The 23,040-nt window shown below is 39.6% G+C and overlaps 1 protein-coding gene across 2 annotated transcripts in view; it reads left to right on the top strand.

Moving 5' to 3' along the window:
- Nucleotides 1-23,040, top strand: part of LOC124788353 (probable phosphorylase b kinase regulatory subunit alpha) — a 262,109-nt gene that overhangs the window by 117,404 nt on the left and 121,665 nt on the right. The window contains exon 11 of one of the 2 annotated variants that reach the window (XM_047255616.1): nt 11,659-11,806. In XM_047255616.1, the coding sequence (XP_047111572.1) occupies nt 11,659-11,806 (148 nt within the window). Of the gene's footprint in view, nt 1-8,135; nt 8,284-11,658; nt 11,807-23,040 lie in introns of both variants that reach the window. The other variant, XM_047255615.1, reaches the window with a different exon arrangement.

Genomic DNA, 23,040 nt, shown 5'->3' with positions numbered 1-23,040 from the left:
AAATAGTTTATGGTGCACTGCTGTTTGTTTTGCTTAATATATTACGTTGAAATGTAAATGGCTACAAAAGTCTTGAGCACAAATACGTTTTCTTTGACAATACCTGATATATACTGAAATTGTCTGTCTGTGTTGTAACATAATTTAAAATTGTCCAGCAGCAAAGCTAAGGGAAGACAAATGTGTTGAAATGTAGCAGTTATAGCTGAAAGCATAGCAAATCATGTGAATTCGTGTGTCAATATAGAGCCAACATATTAAACATGAAAATAAAGGTGCCTGCTAAATGTGGGCAAATGTGGAACTTATGGATTCTATCACAGCATTTGAACACACGAGTTTAATATACAGTGCTATGAACTGGTACAAACACATGAAATCGGCAGTAGTTGTGCAATGGAAGACATATTTGTTGGAATAATTCTGGGAAAGTGTGCTGCATGTGTAAATGAAACCACATACAAGATGCTAATGCAGCTTACTCTAGAGTACTGCCCAAGTGTTTGTAATCCCTATAGAGAACACTTGGTTCAAAAATCATAAAAGAAGGTTGTATACATGGAAGAATCCTGGAGATACTAAAAGGTATCAGATAGATTATATAATGGTAAGAGAGAGATTTAGGAACCAGGTTTTAAATTGTAGGACATTTCCAGGGGCATATGTGGACTCTGACCACAATCTATTGGTTATGAACTGTAGATTAAAACTGAAGAAATTGCAAAAAGGTGGGAATTTAAGGAGATGGGACCTGGATAAACTGAAAGAACCAGAGGTTGTACAGTTTCAGGGAGAGCATAAGGGAACAATTGACAGGAATGGGGGAAAGAAATACAGTGGAAGATGAATGGGTAGCTCTGAGGGATGAAGTAGTGAAGGCAGCAGAGGATCAAGTAGGTAAAAAGACGAGGTCTGGTAGAACTCCTTGGGTAACAGAAGAAATATTGAATTTAATTGGTGAAAGGAGAAAATATAAAAATGCAATAAATGAACCAGGCAAAAAGGAATACAAACATCTCAAAAATGAGATCGACAGGAAGTGCAAAATGGCTAAGCAGGGATGGCTAGAGGACAAATGTAAGGATGTAGAGGCTTATCTCACTAGGGGTAAGATAGATACTGCCTACAGGAAAATTAAAGAGATCTTTGGAGAAAAGAGAGCCACTTGTATGAATATCAAGAGCTCAGATGGAAACCCAGTTCTAAGCAAAGAAGGGAAAGCAGAAAGGTGGAAGGACTATATAGAGGGTCTATACAAGGGCGATGTACTTGAAGACAATATTATGGAAATGGAAGAGGATGTAGATGAAGATGAAATGGGAGATACGATACTGCGTGGAGAGTTTGACAGAGCACTGAAAGACCTGAGTCGAAACAAGGCCCCCGGAGTAGACAACATTCCATTAGAACTACTGACAGCCTTGGGAGAGCCAGTCCTGACAAAACTCTACCATCTGGTGAGCAAGATGTACGAGACAGGCGAAATACCCTCAGACTTCAAGAAGAATATAATAATTCCAATCCCAAAGAAAGCAGGTGTTGACAGATGTGAAAATTACCGAACTATCAGTTTAATAAGTCACAGCTGCAAAATACTAACGTGAATTATTTACAGACAAATGGAAAAACTGGTAGAAGCCGACCTCGGGGAAGATCAGTTTGGATTCCGTAGAAATGTTGGAACACGTGAGGCAATACTGACCTTACGACTTATCTTAGAAGGAATATTAAGGAAAGGCAAACCTACGCTTCTAGCATTTGTAGACTTAGAGAAAGCTTTTGACAATGTTGACTGGAATACTCTCTTTCAAATTCTAAAGGTGGCAGGGGTAAAATACAGGGAGCGAAAGGCTATTTACAATTTGTACAGAAAGCAGATGGCAGTTATAAGAGTCGAGGGGCATGAAAAGGAAGCAGTGGTTGGGAAGGGAGTGAGACAGGGTTGTAGCCTATCCCCGATGTTATTCAATCTGTACATTGGGCAAGCAGTAAAGGAAACAAAAGAAAAATTTGGAGTAGGTATTAAAATCCAGGGAGAAGAAATAAAAACTTTGAGGTTCGCCGATGACATTGTAATTCTGTCAGAGACTGCAAAGGACTTGGAAGAGCAGTTGAACGGAATGGACAGTGTCTTGAAAGGAGGATATAAGATGAACATCAACAAAAGCAAAACGAGGATAATGGAATGTAGTCGAATTAAGTTGGGTGATGCTGAGGGAATTAGATTAGAAAATGAGACACTTAAAGTAGTAAAGGAGTTTTGCTATTTGGGGAGCAAAATAACTGATGATGGTCGAAGTAAAGAGGATATAAAATGTAGACTGGCAATGGCAAGGAAAGCATTTCTGAAGAAGAGAAATTTGTTAACATCGAGTATAGATTTAAGTGTCAGGAAGTCGTTTCTGAAAGTATTTGTATGGAGTGTAGCCATGTAGGGAAGTGTAACATGGGCGATAAATAGTTTGGACAAAATGATAATAGAAGCTTTCGAAATGTGGTGCTACAGAAGAACGTTGAAGATTAGGTGGGTAGATCACGTAACTAATGAGGAGGTATTGAATAGGATTGCGGAGAAGAGAAGTTTGTGGCACAACTTGACTAGAAGAAGGGATCGGTTGGTAGGACATGTTTTGAGGCATCAAGGGATCACCAATTTAGTATTGGAGGGCAGCTTGGAGGGTAAAAATCGTAGAGGGAGACCAAGAGATGAATACACTAAGCAGATTCGGAAGGATGTAGGTTGCAGTAGGTACTGGGAGATGAAGGAGCTTGCACAGGATAGATTAGCATGGGGAGCTGCATCAAACCAGTCTCAGGACTGAAGACCACAACAACAACAACAACAACAACATAGAGTAGGCATTACAGTAGACGTTAACAGAATCCACACACACTGCTAGGATCATTACAGGTTCTTATAGTGCAAGTAGAAGTGTAACGGAGGTACTCAGGACACCTAAGTAAGAACAACTTAGTTCTCCCAATACACTGTTGGGTGAACTTACAGAACCGGTATGTGACACAGATTGTGAAACTATTCTTCTTCATCAATCCTGTATCTCACTGAAGTACTGTGAGACTAAGATGATAGAGTAGGCTTTGTATAGAGGCATGCAGGCAGTCCTCTTTTTTCCCCTGCGAGTACATTTTTGTTGACTGGAACATGATAGGGATAAGCTCATACTGGTAGGAAGTACACTTTGCCAAACACTGTAGACTGACTTACAGAGCATTTATGTAGCTGTAAACATATGGTTTAGCAGGAGAGGAAAGTATACCACAGCTAATTATAAAGTAAAAGGGGAGACAGTAATGCTCACTGCATCCATAGAATTTGATAAGCCATACATGCCTCTTTGGCTGTATGAAATTGTGAGCACAGATCTAGGCATGCTTCAGTGATCTCGATAAGGCTCAGCAGAGAATGTTGAGTGTCACGAGAAGAGATGATCTTGACTTAACCATCCACGTTACAAGGATGGTACAAACCTAAAAAAACTTCACTCTTAGAGTTTCCTGTTGTGCCAATGAGATGGACAGCTGTTGAGGCGGAGCAATCTGTAGCCTGTAGCAGCATCTTGACTGGGCAAGGTGGACCCTCCGTTGTCGATCCCTGCATCCATATCTCAGTGGCTTGAGTAACATCTGTGGTGTGCCGGTGTGGCCAGTTTCTCATACGGCTGGTGCAGTACGTGGATCTGGAGTGAGGCATACTGCAAAAGGTAGTGGTAACTGTTGGTTTTCCATGGGGTGAGGATGGAGGGGGTATCGATACCACCACTTGATCCGACCTCGAGCCGGGCGGAGAGCAAGGTGTGCAACCTCCATCTCTTCTGCAGCCTCTGTGGTGGACACTGGAGACAACGTCATGACCACAACTGGGCTCTGGAGTGGCAGCCACTCCACTGAGGCACCGTCTGGGGATGTCCCCGACTGGTAGCTCAATCTGAAGCAAATTGTTGGTCTGCCCCAGGGTGAGGAAGCTGGCATAGAGGCTGGACTCACCCCCAGTGGCTGTGCTGACCTGGAACATTTGATGGTGGAATTAGAGGAGGGAGGAGGATTTGGTGGAGTGGGGTTGAGGATGAGCTCTTCTTCCACAAAATGATATAAAAACAGGATGCGATGGTGGGATTGGGGAGAAAAAGATTGGGGGGGGGGGGGGGGTGTCAAGGGGCATTGTGTAACCACAGCTGTTCCCGGCATCAACTGATGATCTGGTCTCTAGTACCAAGTGTAAAAAGCTATTGTCCATGATGCTGATGAATGATGGCTGGAAACCACTGATCTTGTTGGCCAAACACTTCGTCCCACATGGATGTGCCGGACCAACGGAACTTTGGAGAGTATGTCCGAATAAACCTCTCAGCCTCTCCATTTAAGTGGGGATGAAAAGGAGGTGAACAGATGTGCTTCATTCCATTTTTAATGCAAAATTTCTCAAAGACCTCCACTAATGTTTGCAGCACCGTCGATGGCGAAAATCTTCAGCAACACAATCACTAAGTATTCTGCTGTTGTTGTATGGCAGTTAACAATATATGGGAACCTGGAAAAAGTATCAATTATGATGATCCGCATGGTATTCAGGAACAGGCCTGCAAGATCAAGATTCATTCATTTGCAATGTTTGGTCGATGCTGGCCAAGGCAAAAAAAAACTTGTTGGGGGGCCACCTGCTGTTCTTCACATCTGTTACTTTGATGGACAAAGTTCTCTATTTCTTGGTTGATGCCCATCTGATAAGCATGGCATTGAGTAAACAGCTTGGTCCTGGAAGTGCCCCAATGCCCCTTATACAGCAACTGTAGGATCTGTTGTCGTAAGGCTTGTGGAATCACTGCATGTGTTGCAGTGTGGTTTTTGATTAAAAAGGATGACATCATTAACTAAAGCAAATGGTGTTGCAACCCATAGTAATGCCAAAGAGGAGAAACTGTTGCTGGCCAACTACTCTGGCCACCCACTGAAGATGAAGGTGCAAACTTGTTTGAGAGCGGCATTTGCCTCTGTGGCGGTGGTGATGCAGACTGATCCCATAATGGGAAAATTGTCCACAGCTTGTTGAGCCTTATTGTCTAGGCAGAAACAAAGAATTTCTTCTTGATGGAACTTGTAATCTGGCACCAAGAGGAGGCAGGAAAGAGAATCCACATTTCCATCCTGGGATGTGCCTCTGAAATTGATTGCATAGATTTTTATTGAGGAACAATGCCCAGCACTGAAGCCAATGAGTAATACGGTCTCGGACGTGAGATGTTGGGTTGAAAAATGTGGTCAGTGACGTATGGTTCATTACCAGGTGCAGCTTGGGGCCATAAAGAAAGACATGAAATTTCTTCAAAGTGAATATGATTTGAATACTCACTAAATATGGTGCTATACCTATACTATAGTATAGCTATACCTGTACTATAGTACATCTGATTCAGCCTGATGTTTCTAATGATTTAGCTTGAGAGACAGTGGACTATGATGTCCATCTGAGGCAACCATCCAGTCCCTCAACAAGACCCCTCAACCAAAAAGTTTTTCATCTGCTCTGAGTCTCTTAGTACTTTACAAGCTTTGTAGCAAATGTATGCAACAGAGAAAATGTCCCAGTTAATACAAGACAAACTACTTCTTTGTCAACAACAGGGGAAATAGATGTCATTCTGCTAGGTACTAGAACATGTAGAAATTAAGTGAAATGAACTATCATATGTAGCAGCCATGGAAACCTGGAGGGAACTCAGTATAACTCTGTATTCCATTTTTCTTCAGGCTGTCCTCTCACTGTTGAGTCAAAAAGCAAAGCATCTGCGAGAAGAAGAGAGGCAAGGCATAAGCGGCAATAAGACGCGGTCAGTGTAGCCAAGTATTTGGCTGTGGCGTACTTCATACGAGTCACTCTGATGGGATGAAATCGCTCTGACCTGACTCCCAATAGGATTGTGTCCATTAACATATAATGTTTGGCTTCCTGGTCTGGTGAGAGGAGACAACCACTCCTTCCCCTCACTCTGCAGTGACTGTGATGTGCTATCATCCTATGCCACATGTTAGATGATACTCAATGCCCCATCACAGTTAAACTGTCATCTCTTTTAACAATCTGAATAATTTGTTTTGCCTCGTCAGACAGTTTTGAACTCTTCAAAATATGTGAAGCTAATGTGTATATAAACTTGTAGTAATGTGATGGATGTTGGTTGTGCATCTATCTATCTATCTATCAATCATCATCATCACCATCATCATCATCCTCAGTTGTGTATTTGTGGTACAAGATCGCTTTCCATCTTTGTCTGTCCAGGTACACTTCTTCCTCTTGACTTGATGCCACTCTACTCCTCTTTTTTCCATATACTGTTTCAATTAAGTGATCAGTTTCCTGAACTGACCTGTAGGCATCTTAGGTTTCAAGGCTGTATGTAGTTATGGGTAAAAAATAAGTAAGGTAAAAAATTTTCTTGAGTTTTAATTCTGTTAATGATTTCTGTGAAAGAATTGGCTTTTTGAGTTATGACACTACCAACATACTGAAAGTGGTCCACATTTTCTAGCTTCTTTTCTTGATCAGTGTTCTCAAATTCTTGTTTGTTGAGTGCCATCACAACCATTTTTGTGGGGTTAATTTTTGGGCTAAAATTGGTAGTCCTGCATTTTATTTTTTGGTGTATTTCTTCTTCTGTGCTCGTCCTCATCATCACATCTTATGCAAAGGTAAATGCATTCAAAGTCATCGTCAGTTTTTGTTTCAGAGACATCGTTATTTCATCCATATAGTGATGAGTTGAAGCTGTGACAATGCATTGCCCAGTTACACTCATTTGCCTGTGGCAAACCAGTCATAGCAACCATCTCCTGTCTGCACGCAGCCTTGGCAGAAGGTCCACAATGTTTTTACTTTTTTGTGTCTATCTTGGCTATAATAACGCATTCGTTATGCTGTTCACACTATCACACGCACATTCCTATGTTCTTAGCCATTATTAAACCTGTTTCTGCATTACCCATATTCGATTGTGTGTTGATAATTTTATACAATTATGATATGAACTGCCTTCAAAAGCAGATATTTCAAGTCATCCACAGTGAAATTATATGAAAATATCAGAGGAACACCTTTTGTGATACAATGCATTTCTTTGCATGATCTAGTTTCTCTGTAAGCTTGAGTGTTTTTTTTTTCACCCATTCTCTTCTGATAAATACTTGTGTAACCATCCTTATTTACTTGTTCCATGGTTTTCTTAAATCGCTCCAGGTGAATTGTGACAAGATGGCTTCACAAATCCCTATGACTCTGTACTGTATCCATGTCCCGCTGTCTCTCATTTCAGTGACCATACTGAAATAAACGCAGCCTATAACGTAAGTGTGATTTGTAGCTATGCGTTACAAGATGAACATTGATGACAGTGCTCTGCACAAATATACATGTCATGCAAATTTTATTTGATTCGAGGATGATATATCCACTTCTGTAGCTATAGATGCACTTAAATTTGGACTGTGCCTAAAACTCGTTGGGTGGTGTAAAGTATTTTGAAATACAGCCCAGTGGAATAATGTCTTTCTTCAAATTTATCAAGACTGTGGTGTTCGCCTAGAAGAAAATATTGATTTATTCCCTTGCTTTGGAGGGCAATAGTGCTAAAAATAGATACTGTCACACTGAGGAGTCCTTTGATGCGGGTGGTACTAAAAACTATTGATTTGACTAAATTACTTTTTCAATCCTCTGTTGTCAGTCCAAATTAAAACTCTGCCATACATGAGCTATTGACAGTTTGTCATGTATTCATTTGACTTTACAAACTGTTGATGTAGGTATGTCTATAATGGCTGAAAGCTCGTACCCAGACTAATTTCACAATAAAAGAATGACAGCATCACAGTACATCCTGTTGTGCTTCTTTTTCCTCTGTTATAATGAATGCAGACTATAGCCATTTGTACCTTCCTGTTGTTGATGTTTTTGTGTCCACAATAATCTTTTCCAATGGTGTCTCGATTATACAGTTTTGCTCACTTTAATGTAAGAACCTCATTTATTTTATTGATATTCATATTAATAAGTTATTTCCTTTTGTTAATTTTTGTCACTTTATCTTTAGTGCAGCATTTGCTATTCTTTTTGCTTTTAGCTAACTGATCTGACACAGTTCTACATAGCTTCTGATTATGAATTGATGATCGATATTTTCAAGAATGAATTTAACTTTCTGAAGTCAGCGTGGCAGAATATGCTTGGCCGTCCACTTGTTGTGATGATAATAAGAAGTGTTCACTTAGGTATTTGTTGCATTTATTGTTTGGTGTTCAACAGTTTCCTCTTAAATATACTGATGCACCGTACAGTGAATAATCCATTCTGATGTGGTCTTTTGACAGAGTGGAAAAATAATAAGCTGAGATTTATCTACTAATAAACAGAAACCAATCTAAATTACCTGTCTGGAATGTGCAGCAAGTTTTGTGCCCTGGATGTGTATGAATGTCAACTAAACAAATTAATGTTGGTGTTAGAGCATGTAAACCTCCCCACTCAGTGAGTAATAGGACAATTAATCACTAGTTGCTGTCCTTTCTGACTGACAGTACAACTGATCTGATACAGCATATATATGAAGATACACTGAATATACATGCTGGAGAAAACTGATGATTATGTTTTAACCAAAGTGAATTTAATTCTTAGCAATTTTTTTCTATGCCAAAGTAATTCACTGCACCTGCTTTATGCTGAAGTATTAATGTGATTTGGATCCCAGAAGACATGATGACAGTCATAAAAATAATAGTGTTTTACAGAGTTGCAGTTCTGTTTGAATGGAAGTTTAGAAGAATGTAAATCTGTGACTCATGGTCTATTAATTGTGTTTGAAGAAGGGTTTCATGTGTACCTTTATAAAATGTTTCATAGTTTGATTTTATTATTAAAATCTCATCTTGTAGCCAGAATTTTAGAAACAGAGAGAGTGAAATCAACAATAATCTACTAGAGAAAATTAGCACAGAAGTATAGTAGAGTAAGTTACCACAACGTGGATGTATTAGAGATAACTATTTTCCATGGGAAGAAAAGAAACCAATGATTATGGAATCCTGTCATTGTAAAAAGATCATTTCTTATTATTTTTAGTAATATCTTTGGCCAAAGAGGTGTGATTACTTGTCAGTCAGCAAAATGGGAGCAACTTTAGCAGACTGACAAATACACGATGTTGCACATGGCTTTAGCATCATTATAGTTGTTTCTTTCAACACCTGACAAGAAGACACTTCTTTAGTCACAAATGTTTGTTATATTTCATTTTTATTTTTACATTGAGTGTGTATATATCTTTTTACCTCAGTTTGTTTGGTGTATTATTTTGGGCCTTTCCTTTAATACAGTCGTTAGGTCAGTTGGCATGACTTTTTAATACTTTTGATTGCATTTAAAATTTGAAAAACTAGTAGCACTTTTCTTCAGCTCAGTAATAAAAAGCATGTACTAAAATATTAGTATGTGTGTACATATGATGCATCCGTATTATGCACTAAATTTCAGAAAAAAACTTGCTCAAGTGAGATAGTGAAACAAGTTGTATGGAATATAAGTAGTTGTTTCTAACCATTTTATATCTCTAACTGATAATTGATGTGCTATCTTATGTTCAGACTTTCGCATAAAACAATTCGTAATTAATATGAATATGTTCCACTGTCTCGAAGCAGATAGTAAACTTTTTCAAAATGTCATAATTATCCATTCAAGAAAAATTTTGCCAGAAGAATCGAAGAGGGAGAATTCAAGTAAAATGAATTTTCTTTGGCTTTTGCTATTATCGTTTGTCTATTTATGTAGTGAAATCATTAATTTTTCTTCCCCCAGAGTAAAAAGTTGTTCATTTTTAATGTTGTATTGCATACATATAAAAATTTTGAATAGTTTCTTCAAAAGAGGCAACTCCATGTGAATTATGTGCTAAATTGTTTTGATAACTGTTGCAATATCTTCATTCACATTTGTTACCTTAATTTTCTGTTTGCGCAACATATGCAATACATTAACAAAATGAAAAACTTAATTTTTGGGAACAAAACGAAATAAATCCCTGAACAGATTTCGTGTAAATGCTGATACTTAAAAGTTCCTCTAGTAAGTTAACTGTTACTGAGTGCCGCATGCTTACTACTTCTGTCAGCTGAAAGACAGATTCTCCACCACATGGGAACTGCAACCTCATATGCATTTAAATTTTTGCCACATTAATTCAGTCTGTGTTTCTCTTTTTTTTATACGAGGTACGCCCACGAAATAAGTTCCGTTTGGTTATATAAAACAAACGTGCACAGATGCAGAAAAAAATATTTATCATACAAAAATCTACAACTGTTAAACTACTTTTCTACATAGCTTCCAAAATTTTGTAGGCACTTGTCATAGTGTGGCACAAGTTTTTGTATACCTTATTCATAGAAGGTTCCTGCCTGTGTATTCAACCATGGGGTATTGTGCAGCGCAATTTCTTAATGGTCTCGCAGTAAACATGTGCATTGATTGTTTGGCCTCGTGCTAAGAAATCAATCAGCAAAATGCCTTTTCTGTCTCAAAAAACGGTGCACATGACTTTTCAAGGTGTCAAGATTTGCTTAGGCCTAACCTTCAATGGGGATGAAGTGTGCCTCCATTCCATTGATTGCCGTTTTGTTTCAGGGGTGTTGTATGATACCCAAGTTTCATCCCCCGTGACTATCTGAGAAAGAAAACCATTGCCTTCTTCATTGTAGCATGTCGAAAACTGAAGTGCACTGCCAATCCGTTGTTTTTTGTGTTGTTCAGTAAGAATTTTTGGTACCCGACTTGAGCAAAGTTTTCGAAATTTAAATTTTCAGTAACAGTTTCATGAGTTAGTGATCGTGAGATTTGCGGAACTTCCATAGCAAGGGCATTAAGTGTAAACTTATGGTTGTGCTTAATCTTCAATTGTGTGAACCAGTTCATCAGTAACCACATACGGACATCCACTTCATTCTTCAATGTGCACTTGATCACGTTCTTCATGGAACAGTCTGACCCATCTTATAACCATTGAATCACTCATAGCATTTTGTCCATAAACCTCGCAAATTTACCGATGAATTTCCATTGGTTTAACTTTCTTTACATTTAGAAAACAAATCACAGATCTGATTTCACACATAGTGGCATTTTCAATTACAGCTGACACTATAAAGAAGCACTACAAAGCACACGTCGGCAGCAGCGATCTGAAAATGGCGTACATGTCTTCTCCTTGAGTCAGAGTAACTGCCGCACATGCTCGGAACTGCGATCATAGCGCTGCCATGAAAAGAAATAGAAATGGAAGTTACTTTGTGGACAGCCCTCGCATTAATTCATGCTCTGTACCTATGTGTATTTGCGCGAGCGTGTGCATGTGCATATATGTGTCCGTGTGCAAGTCTGTATGTGCAAGTGCCTGAGGGAAAACATTCACTCGTGCATATGTGCAATAGTGCATGCATTTGAATATATCACTGTATGAATGATACTGTCACATACCCATGTTTGTGCTTCCTTCTTAAGTTTCACCTTTTAGATATTGCAGGTGTATTTTGTGCTCCTTAAATAATCCATCCATGTCTTTTTTTTTTTTTTTTCTACTTGATGAAGTTTAGAAGTTTGACACGGAACAATATTACACGGTAAATGATGTTGACCTGCTCATCAACAATTTCAAGAATGACCTAGCTTTTCTTACCATGAATTGGCGACACATGCTGGGGAGGCCAACAGTCACAATAATTGGCCACAATGGCTTGCTAGGTAAACATATAATTTGATTTTTACAAAATAATTCCTTTACAAATATTACTGAATTTACGGGAAAATGCCTGAGAACAATTATGGAGTCAAATGTTTGTACTTTTACTGATTATGTACAGGAAATAATTGTATGAAGAAAACAATTCACCGTCATCCATTTAATTAAAAGCTTTGAAATGTTGTACATAAAATTTATGCTTTTCACATTTACTTATCATTAGATCTCTGTCCACTGTATGACTGACACCCATCTTTGTCTTTATGTCAAAGACACCATGTATAATGGAGTATTGCCTGATTTTTGAATATAAGCCTTTTTGGGCTACGTATTCAGTTGTGGAAATCAGGATGTTATTTTAGTTAGTATAGCATGGATTGTGCACAGTCTTTACAGGAAGGAGTGAAAACGTGCTGAGGGTAAAGTGCCTCTTGCAGCATTTAGCAAATAAAAAATTACTATAGACATAAAATTTTGGTAAGTCTGTCAAAAATAATGTGAAATATAGCTTTAACATTAACAATTGCCATTAATGGTATAAAAACCGGGCAAGTGTGAATAGGACTCCCACTCTAGATGTTCTGTACAAACTTAATTGTGTGTGTAGATAGTTAATGCATAGGCTTTGATGAGTGTGCACGTGTGTGTGTGTGTGTGTGTGTGTGTGTGTGTGTGTGTGTGTGTGTGTGTGTGTGTTTGGTGGGGTGGGCTGGGGGGGGGGCTTCTCAAAGGATTTGCCCAAAAGTTATTATTTTTCATGTGCCTGTTATTGACAACTCATTGCATCTGCTATTTGGTGAGTGTTGTAATTTACCTTTTACATTCTAATTGTTATCCTTGTATCACTATGCATTAAATAGTTGGTCATTTGTTACAACTAGATTCATTTTGAATTGCCGTTTACTTTGTATATTTCCACATAATCACTGTAAGCATTCCACAGAACATGGCTAAAACTCCCTAAAGTTAATTATTTCATGATACTGCTATTTTGTACTTAAGATAAGCATTTATTGAAAATTCTAAATGGCCCTATTGTTCCATATGCTACACTGAAGGCTACTTGCTCTTTCTCTGCTTACCAGGTAGTAGTATTTTGACACACCATAGATGCCTACTGCATCAAGCCAAATGGTGTAAACACCAGGGAATTCAGCCAGACATTGCCGTCCATCGGTCTGGCAAACTTGGGGTTTCTGAATTGGGGACTCGTGATCACTGCCAGAACTATCAGCTCTAAGCTCTAGCCATGCAATTACTGCACACTACAACATTGAAATGTTGTGTGTCACCATATCTTGAGTTGACACTGAACTGTAAAATTACCAACTTCAAGGAGCAGTGTGTCAATGGTGTGGATAGTTATTGAGGTAAAAAAAGTGTAGACCTCCTGATCAGGCATAGTCCAAATTAAGAGCTACACACAGCATTTCAGGTAGACATTATAGAGGATCAGAAGAAGTGGTTAAACAAAGAAGTCATTGAAGTTCATAACGTAATGTGTCGATTAATGGTATTTAAAAAGAAAAAAGGGAGGGAGAGTAGCATTCTCTCTGATGATTGACTCACAAGCTGGATTTATTTGGCTAAAAGTAAGACCAAATATCTCAAACCTTATGGTGCTTTAATTGACAGAAATTTGAGCAAATCACTAAGAGCTGTAATGGTCCGGAAACATTTGGATGCACTGGCCCATACTTCCATTTGAACTGCCTAGGTGAACATTAGGTGGGAATATGTAATGCCTCATCTTCCGTAAAGAGAAGGATCCAGGAGCTGAAGGTGCAAAAAACATATCACATACTAAGGTAAAGAAGGAATACAAGTCCCTTCAGCTTCCTACATCTGTCACAGCCACCCTCAATAAAAATACTGAGAAAAAGTTTTTAGCAAAGCCGACTCAGGCCATGGGTATTAATATAAATGCTCATAAAAGTGCCCTTGCAAAAATAAAATTACTAACAAATCTGCTGTTGAACCAAAACAGTTTCACAGATCACCACAACTCCAGCATTTGTTGTTGCATGCCTCATTCTAAATTGGCACCATCGTAAAAAAGGGAGAACTGATGAAATCCAGGAAAAAAATGACAACTACAAGATCATAAGTTGGTTACATCGGATAATGAGTTCTCTGTGACACACATTGAACTCAACTCAAATGGATCCACTTAGTTCTCCTCTTCCTGTGCTAGTAAACCTTGCTCAAGCAGGCACTCGTACTTCTCCTCTTTCTGTTTTCTGTTTTAGTAAACCATCAAGTTCACATATCTCACATTCTGTCCTTGTATATGCTGCTCAGTAGAAAGTGAACAATGAATTTCACTCAGTTGCCTACGTCACTGTCTAAAGCTACTAAACAGATGGAACAGAACTCAAGAAGAAGCATGTAGCATGTTCAGCAGAGCAGACTGGAAATTTTACAGCCAACTGATTCTTTCCAAAAACCAAAACAGTGACCAGAACTAGAAGGATCTTGCCACAAACATTTATTCCTAAGTCTTCAAGAGACTTCATATGCCACATATCCTAATATGGTATGACCAGTGTTGTTCTGCAGTTGCGGATTAGCGTGCAACTATGCAATGGCTCAGACGCCAACCATCTGTTGAGAATCTTGCAACTTTTTGAATCGCAAAGGCAAAGTCTTGAAGAGCAATGATAGGAAGAGAAAAAACCATGGCATGTGTTCTTAGATTTGAAGTATCATACTACTACCACCACAGAAGTGAGGGAAGCTACAAGAGAGATACCTGGCAAAAATGACAGGTCAGCAGTAATTACTATACTGAAGCAGGGGTATCCTTAAACTACACCAAGTGACTGTTTAGATTATGTCAAAATATTTTGTTTCAAACACTGTCACTATAAACCAGAATTCAGATTTTTCTTGCTGTAGAGCATATATGGTGCTAGTTGGAACTTGTATCCCAACAACACAGGAGTACAGGAGTCTCTGTTTCCATGTGGAATTTTTCCTTGTGCCTTATTTGAAGCCTAGGAGACTGCCCTGGCCGATCACTGAGTCCACTACAGCAGTTTTAGAGAACCTTGAAAACCAAGCAGATAAATTCTCATTGCTGTTTTTAATCTTGTTGACAGGAGGAAATTACTCTTTTTAATTAGTAACTCCCATTGTGGGTTCAGATGATAATGTTCAACCTGTGACAACCTCACCATCTGGAGGTGCCAGTACAATATTTCCAGCACAATTAATCTCTTGTTGGTGTATTATCCATTACTGAGAGAGTCTATGACAATATTTGGAAGCGTAATGTCCTTGGACAGCTTCACAGATTGGGCTTTTGGAGACACCTGCCCAGTATCATGTAATCCTTTGATTTAACGTCTAAAAAAGTGGCTGGACACAGATACACTTCACCAGAGAGAGAGAGAGAGAGAGAGAGAGAGAGAGAATGGTGTCTGTTGGGGATGTATTTTAATTATGTCTGTATTTGTTATAGCCATCAATAGCATTACATCCAGAGTTAAGACTCTCAGCCAGTTGTTTGTGGATGACTTTGCTATATTCTGTTCTCTTTCTGGATTTGTAATAACCATTGGCCATTATAATGGGTAATTGGAGGAGTGGACACATAGGGTAGGTTTCAAATTGTTATCACATACCGTGTGTATATATCAGTTTTAGTTGTTACATCACCTTTTTAACTTACTCATACTCTAAATGAGAAACACTGTTTTAAATCTTAAGAACTTGTTGACGTTTCTGGGTTTCATTTAAGTGAATAGGCTTACATGAGTACCACATCCAGTGGATGCAAAGGCCAAAGATCTAAAGGCACTGCATTTACTAAAGTCATGGAGAGTAGGCTGAAAGTACCTGATCATAAAATTCTATACTGGCAGAGAGACAAGTAGACCACCCCAATTCTGGCACTATTTGTTGAGACTGGTGAACAATTACCTGTTATCCAGTGGCTGCTTCTCATGATGATGCATAATACATAATACGTACTATCAATCCTGGGCTCACCAGCATTCCGTACTATTACTTGCCCTTGAGTTGAGTGAATAACTATGAACTGACGATAATAAACAAGACCATTCGAGATTGACAATAAAGAGGATCTAATGGTGCAGTCTATATTATATTACCATCCTGTTCCCGAATTATTTTAGAAAGATTTGTACTGTGGACATAGTTAAGTGCATATTTGATGAAATTTTAGCACAGCACCACAACTGCATTGTAGTTAACAGCAGTGAGCTGGACTCAGATGCATACTCTGGTATTATCTGAGTGTGTGCTCAAGATATGTCTATCTATGCATAATCTGGTATTCTCTGAGTGTGTGCTCAAGATATGTCTACCTGCTGAATTCACTTTTTACGTTCAAGTATATATCTGAGTGTCACGGCACTGAAGCAGGTGAGGTGTAATTGTGGCACTAAATTCCTCATCTACTCTGACTCCCTTGGTACCTTTTAGGATTCCATGTTGTATACCCAGCAGGTAAAGAAGTCCATACAGGTCAGCATATCCTACTCTTTCTACAGGGGTGGGTAGGGATGTGTTATTCTGCTGAGTAACATGGCGTATAGAATTCAGGGAAATGAAATAGTAAAGAATAACTGTGTGGGAGGTAATGTGGCACAGTGTGTAACAACAACAACAACAGCAACAACAACAACAACAACAACAACAATAATAATAATAATAATAATAATAATAAAATATACAGTGTAATGTGGAATCCGAACCAAGAGTCTGGTGATGCAGCTAATGTGGTACATGTTTTAGCATTTAATGGTATTTCTGATCTCAAACTTTCTAGGTAGAAGACTTTAATGGTTAGACAGGCTCACAAGTTCAACTTTTTCGCCTTCTGTAGTCTACCAGGCACTATACCAGATAGAGTGATTTAATGACTGGTTGTTCTACCATTTTATCAATGGATTTTATACATTCACTATAGGCCAAGTTGCATGTATTTCATTGTATCATTGAGGAAAGATGAATAAATGCATCTAATGTTGGGACTGCTTTCAGCTTTAAACTGGTATTGAGGTATAATCTAGAGATATTCATTGATTTCTATAATGAAACTTGAGTGAAATAGAGGTAGAAGAAACTGCTGTGTACTATGCCAAAGCAAAAAGAAATTCTTTTCTTGGCCAGCATTTGTTGATAAAAAGAAAGAATGTAAATTTCATACAAGGAGATGCATACTTCATCAGTTCAGTGTTTATGTTGTTGATTCCTTGTGTCTTCCTGTTGTTAATTTTTCATAACATATCCTCTATTTTTATTTTTTATTCTGTCCAATCTCACCTCTTTCAGGTGTTACTGTTTGTTCTCGTTAGATTCTACTTGTTTGCTTCTCATTTGTCATAAACTTCCAGTAGTAATCTAATCATTGTAACTTACTTATCACTTTTATGTTCATATTACCTTCTGTATCATTATTTGAATACTTAATTGTTTTATATGCAAATTCTTGTCTTCCATAAATATCGTATTCTGCTACTGAAATTAATTTGGCCTAGATCTACTGTTTAATTGATCTCCAGAGTTGACTTGCTTCTGTTTTTAGGGTCATGTATTCATCATTAATTTCTGTTCTCTTGTTTTACAGCCATCTAAGATTTTCAACTCTGTTCTCTTTAATTACTTTCTCAGTATCTAATAGCTCCAGAGGCAACATTTCAATCATTCTGGTATTTTAATTATTTTTTTATTTTTTGTTGACTTGCAGAAATTTGCACTTTATTATTTGTCGTTATATTTATTCAGTCAGTCCTCTCATTATTTTCTTATGAATATTTTTGTGAGCAGGTAGATTTTTGACTTCTGTTTGAGTACTCATACCACAGGGAACTTTCTTTACTAAAGACAATCTACAGACATAGAATGCCACTACTTTACTGTGACTAATTGTCACTCTTAGTGCAGTTGTCAGTTACACAAATTATAAAAGGGATATATGAAACAATTATGAAAAGGATAGATTGCTACTCACCTTAAAGATGACAGGTAGTTGCAGATAGGCACAACCAAAACACTCTTATACACTGTGCTTCTGGTCAACGCTTTCTTCAGAAAAGAAATGAAAACACACAATCGGGCACGCTTCATGCACACATGACCACTGTATCTGGCTGCTCTGGCCAGACTGCAAATATTGCGTTGAATGAAAGCATCAATTTGGAGTGGGGCAGGGAAGGGGGAGTGATAGAAGGGTACGGGTGGTGGGAGAGAAGAGCACTGCCTGCCGGACTGTGCAGGGACTAGAAGGTGCAGGACAAGGCTCCCAGGTGGATTGTCCAGAGACTGTGGGGAAGGGGGGAGATGGAGAGCAGAAAATGAGAGGAGCAGAGAGGGGAAAGACTGGCAGAGACCAGTGCACGGTGAGGCTGAGGGGACTTTAATTGAGAGGAGGTGATAGGACAGAAGGGATGGAAGCTGTGGATGGAGAGTGTGGAGACAGTAGGTTACTGTAGGTTGAGGTCGTAATAATTTTGGGAGTTAAGAATGTGTTGTAAGGATAATTTCCATGTTCACAGTTCAAGAAAGCTGGTGGGGAGGGGAGGATCCAGGTGGCCTAGGTTGTAAGGCAACTATTGAAATCGAGCATGTTTTGTTCAGCGGCTTGTTGTGCCACAGGGTGATCCATTGGGGGTGGCCATTCATCTCTGCTGACTGCTGGTTGGTAGTCATACCAGTATAAAAAGATGTGCAATGTTTGCGGCCGAACTGATTATGACATGGCTGCTTTCACAGGTGGCTCAGACTCTGAGTGGGTAGGATAAGCTTGTGGTAGGATTGGAATAGGAAGTGGTGGGTAGGTGGATTGGGCAGGTCTTGCAACTGGGTCTGGGATGTGATCCCTACAGCAAGGGGTTGGGATTGGGAGTGGCCTAGGGATGGACTAGGATGGAGTGGAGGTTGAGTGGATGATGGAATATCTTTTTAGGAGGGGTCGAAGGACCTTGGGTAGGATATCCCTCATTTCAGGGCACAATGATAGATAATCATAGCCCTAATGAAGGATGTAATTCAGTTTTTCCATACTGAGGTGGTATTGGGCAGCGAAGAGTGCATTTCTTTGTGGCTGGTTCTGGACGATTGCAGTGGTGGTAGGAGGATTGGGAGTGTGTAGGGATGTGGTGCAGGAAATGTGTTTATGGACTAAGTCTGGGAGATAATGCCTGTCTGTGAAGCCTTTGTGAGACCTTCAGCTTACTGGGAAAGGGAGTTCTCGTCACTGCAGATACCCCTTCCATTGGTTGCCAGGCTGTATGGGATGGATTTCTTGGTGTGAAAGGTATGGCAAAAGTTGAAATGCATGTACTGTTGATGCTGTATGGGTTTAATGTGAGCATAGGTGTTGATGAACCCATGAGAGGATGAGGTCAACGTCCAAGGTGGCACATTGCATTGAGGAAGACCAAATGAAGTGGATGGGAGAGAAGGTGTTGATGTTATGAAGGAATGATTATAGGGTGTCTTGGCTGTGAGCCCAGATAATGAAGATATAATCAATGTAGCCAGTTATTGTGTCCCACTGAAAGAATTTCAGCCCTCATTGACAAACACCTCCAACCAATTGCCCAAAATCTAGCCTCTCATGTCAGAGACACCAACCACTTTCTTCACTGACTCTCCACCATCCCTACCCATTTACCTCCTGGATCCCTACTCATCACTGTTGGTGCCACTTCCCTATGCACTTAACATCCCTCATACCTATGGACTTCCCACTATTGGACACTACCTTTCCCAACATCTTTCAGACTCTAAACTCAATATGTCACTCTACATGTATCTCACTAACTTTATCCTAACACACAACTACTTCTCCTATGAAGGGAAGTTACACAAACAAATCAGTGGCACAGGCCTGTGCATCAGTGTGGCACTCTCCTATGCCAGCATGTTTATGGACCATCTAGAGGGAACCATCTCAGCCTCTCAAAATTCCAGACCTGTGGTCTGTCCAGGGTCACTGATGATATCTTTGTGACCTGGACACGGGGCCAGGAAACTCTATCTCCATTCCTTCACAATCTCAACACCTTCTCTCCCATCCACTTTACCTGGTACTCCTCAACCCAATGTGCCGTCCTCCTGGACGTTAACCACCTCCTCTGTGATGGCTCCATCCACACCTCTGTCTATGTTAAAATCACCAACACTACCTGCATTTTGCCCGTTGCCATCCCTTCCACACCAAAATATCCCTCCCATATAGCCTGACCACCTGGAGATGGTGTATCTGCAGTGAGACCCAGGTGCAAATACCTGCCAATCCACCCACCCAGCACTTCCTAGTTCAGTCCTGTGACAGGATAATCCTAATCCATCAGAGGGCAGGCCACCTGTGAAAGAAGCCATGTTGTATACTAGCTCTGCTGCAATCATTGCACAGCTTTTTATATTGGTATGACTACCGACCATCTGTCAACCAGTGTGAATTGCCAAAGTGGCCCAGTGGGAAGTGGACCACCCTGTGGCACAACATTGCTGCTGAAAATAGCATGCTTGATTTCAGTGGCTGTTTCACAGTCCAGGCTATATGGATCCTCTCCCCCACCATCAATTTTTCTGAACTGCGCAGGGAGTTATCCTTACAACACATTCTCTGCTCCCAAAAAGTATCCCAGCCCCAGCCTGCAATAGCCTACTGTCCCCACAAAATTTCTGCCCCTTCTATCATACTACATCTTCCCAATTTATTTCCTGACACCCTCATTGTGTGCTGCTCTCTGTGAATGCACCCACCAATTTTCCTTTCTCTTCCATCCCCCCCCCCCCTCCATCCCCCCCTTTCTCTCCAACCGCTCCTCCCATCTCTCACAGCATTGGGCAGCCTTGTTCTGCTGCCGTCTTGTCCCTGCATGCTTTGCCAGGAAGTGCTCTTCTCTCCTCCCACCTGTACCCTCTATCCCTCCTGCTTCCCTGCCTCACTCTAGATTGCTGCTTTCATCAACACAATAATTGCAGAGTGGCTAGAGATAGTGGTTATGTTTATGTAAGATCTGCCTGCTTGCATGAATGTATGTATGTTTTCCTTTCTCTCTAGAAGAAACCTTTGGCCAAAGGCTCAGTGGTAGCAGTCTTTTTGTTGTGCCTGTCCGCATGACATCTTTGTGGTGAGCAGCAATCTATCCTTTTCATAGTTGTTGAAAAACTATGTGTGGATTAACTTTTTACGCAAGGTTTGAACAAAAAGATGCGTGCTTTACCATAAATGCAGATGCTAACCAAGCCTGTATGCTGCACTGTTGTATTCTACCATAAATAACACTTGTGCAATGTACTCAATATGTTACAAGTGTCAGTTTTGATCAGAATAGTATTCTATGTAGTTGGGATCACATTATGTTGGATCTAAGTAAATTTGAATGTAACCAAACTGTTGGTGCTTGTATGGTGGGAGTGTCTATAAACAGGGGAGCCAAGGTGTTTGGTATTTCAAGAGATGTGGTGTTGAAGATTTTTTCCACATACAGGGAAAGTGGAGAAATATCATCCACTAAGTTGTACAGGTGGAGCTTTGTCTTGACTTACCATAACAAACAATAGTCAATGTGGATGATTGTGGTGAAACATAAGAGGACGATAGCTGTAAAAGTCACTGCAGGACTGAATGTCACACTCACAAATCCTGTAAGCACCAAAATAGCATCAAGGAAGCTCCAGAAGAAAGGAATTGCAGAGCGAGCTGGGAACCACTCTTCAGTGATGCAAAAGCTCATGACTGGAAAATGTGGTGCTGAAGCCAAGAAAATTAGACTTTGGAGTAATGGAAGAAAGTCATTTGATGGGATGAGTCTTGTTTCACACAGTTTCCAACTTCTGATCCAGTTTACATGCCAAGAGTGAAACATGGTGGGGCTTTGGTGATAATTTAGGCAGCCACATCACTGTATTCCACGAGCTCCAGGGATACTCTGCAAGGTCACATTATTGCCAAGGATTATGTGACCAGTTTTGCTGATCAGGTCTATGCTATGGTTCAATATTTGTACCACAGTGGTGGTGGTGACGATCCAGGTTGACAGGTCCTCTGTTCACACAGCTTGCTTTGTCCGGGACTGGGCTTGTGAGCATAAGGATAAATTATTTCATCTATCCTGACCACCACAGTCATCAGATCTCAATGTTACTGAGCATTTGTGAACTAGAGAGAAATGTGCGTGATTGTGATCCACCTCCTCCATCATCACCTGAAACTGCCAAAATTTTGAGGAGTACTGGTATAAGATTCCCTTTAAAACTGCACAGGATCTGTATTTATCCATTCTGAGATGAGTGGAGGCTGTTTTGAATACCAGCATGTTTTCTACCCTGTATTAGGCGTGGTAATGTGTTATGTTTTTGGTATTTCCATATTTTTGCTCAACTTGTGTATCAACGTACTGTGTACACAATTGCTCATCTCTTCAGAAGATTTAAGGCTGACTTCCCAGGTTACAAATTCTGTCATATTGTTTATGGTCCTTGATGTAAATTTGGTTTGGAAGGTGGTGATCATTTACTCATTTAAACTTATTGGTCATATTATTGTTGGGGAGATGTGGTCTACATTCTCAAAATACTTGAAGCAATAAAATTCTCTGATAGTTACACCTTATTAATAAGTAAAACATTATTGATTTTGAAGTTAGGGTGTTACCTGTTGAATCAGTGAACTTGTGTGTGGATAATAATCTCATGCATGTTGCTGCAGTGACAAATATAACCAAATTTGTAATAACCCATAAAAGATTATAACTGTTAGATAACAATTCTTTGTTTGATAGAAGCAAAAGTATAAGTAACAAATGAACAATACTCAAATGTGTTGGTTAAAAAACAATGTTCTGCAATATTGGAAACTTACCAACAAATATGAATGCTAAAAGCATTGTTAGCTTATGTCCGTATTGTTCAGAGCTCTTTACTGGAACGTAAACAAATTTCTCTAAACCAAGTGAAGTGACAATGGCACCCATTTTCACAATTGGCATGGTTTCAACATAAAACCATGCATAAAGGTACTTGGATGGTACCTGAGAGGCAAACTGTAAACCAGATAGGCCATGTATGCATCCACAAACAAACAGCATCAAAGATACGCAAACCTGTAGAGGAGCAGACTGTAACACTTATGATTTCCAGGTGATAAGTAACATGAGCATTAAATTTAAGAAGGTGTGTAGAACAGCAAAGCAGACTACATATTGTGATATACGAGGTGCTACCTAAAATACCCAAGAATTTCATTGTGAAA

Source organism: Schistocerca piceifrons, chromosome 3 (genome assembly GCF_021461385.2).
Source record: "Schistocerca piceifrons isolate TAMUIC-IGC-003096 chromosome 3, iqSchPice1.1, whole genome shotgun sequence".
Taxonomy (NCBI): Eukaryota; Metazoa; Arthropoda; class Insecta; order Orthoptera; family Acrididae; genus Schistocerca; species Schistocerca piceifrons.
The sequence above is the reverse complement of the archived record's forward strand: the minus strand, read 5'-3'. Positions and strand labels throughout refer to the sequence as shown.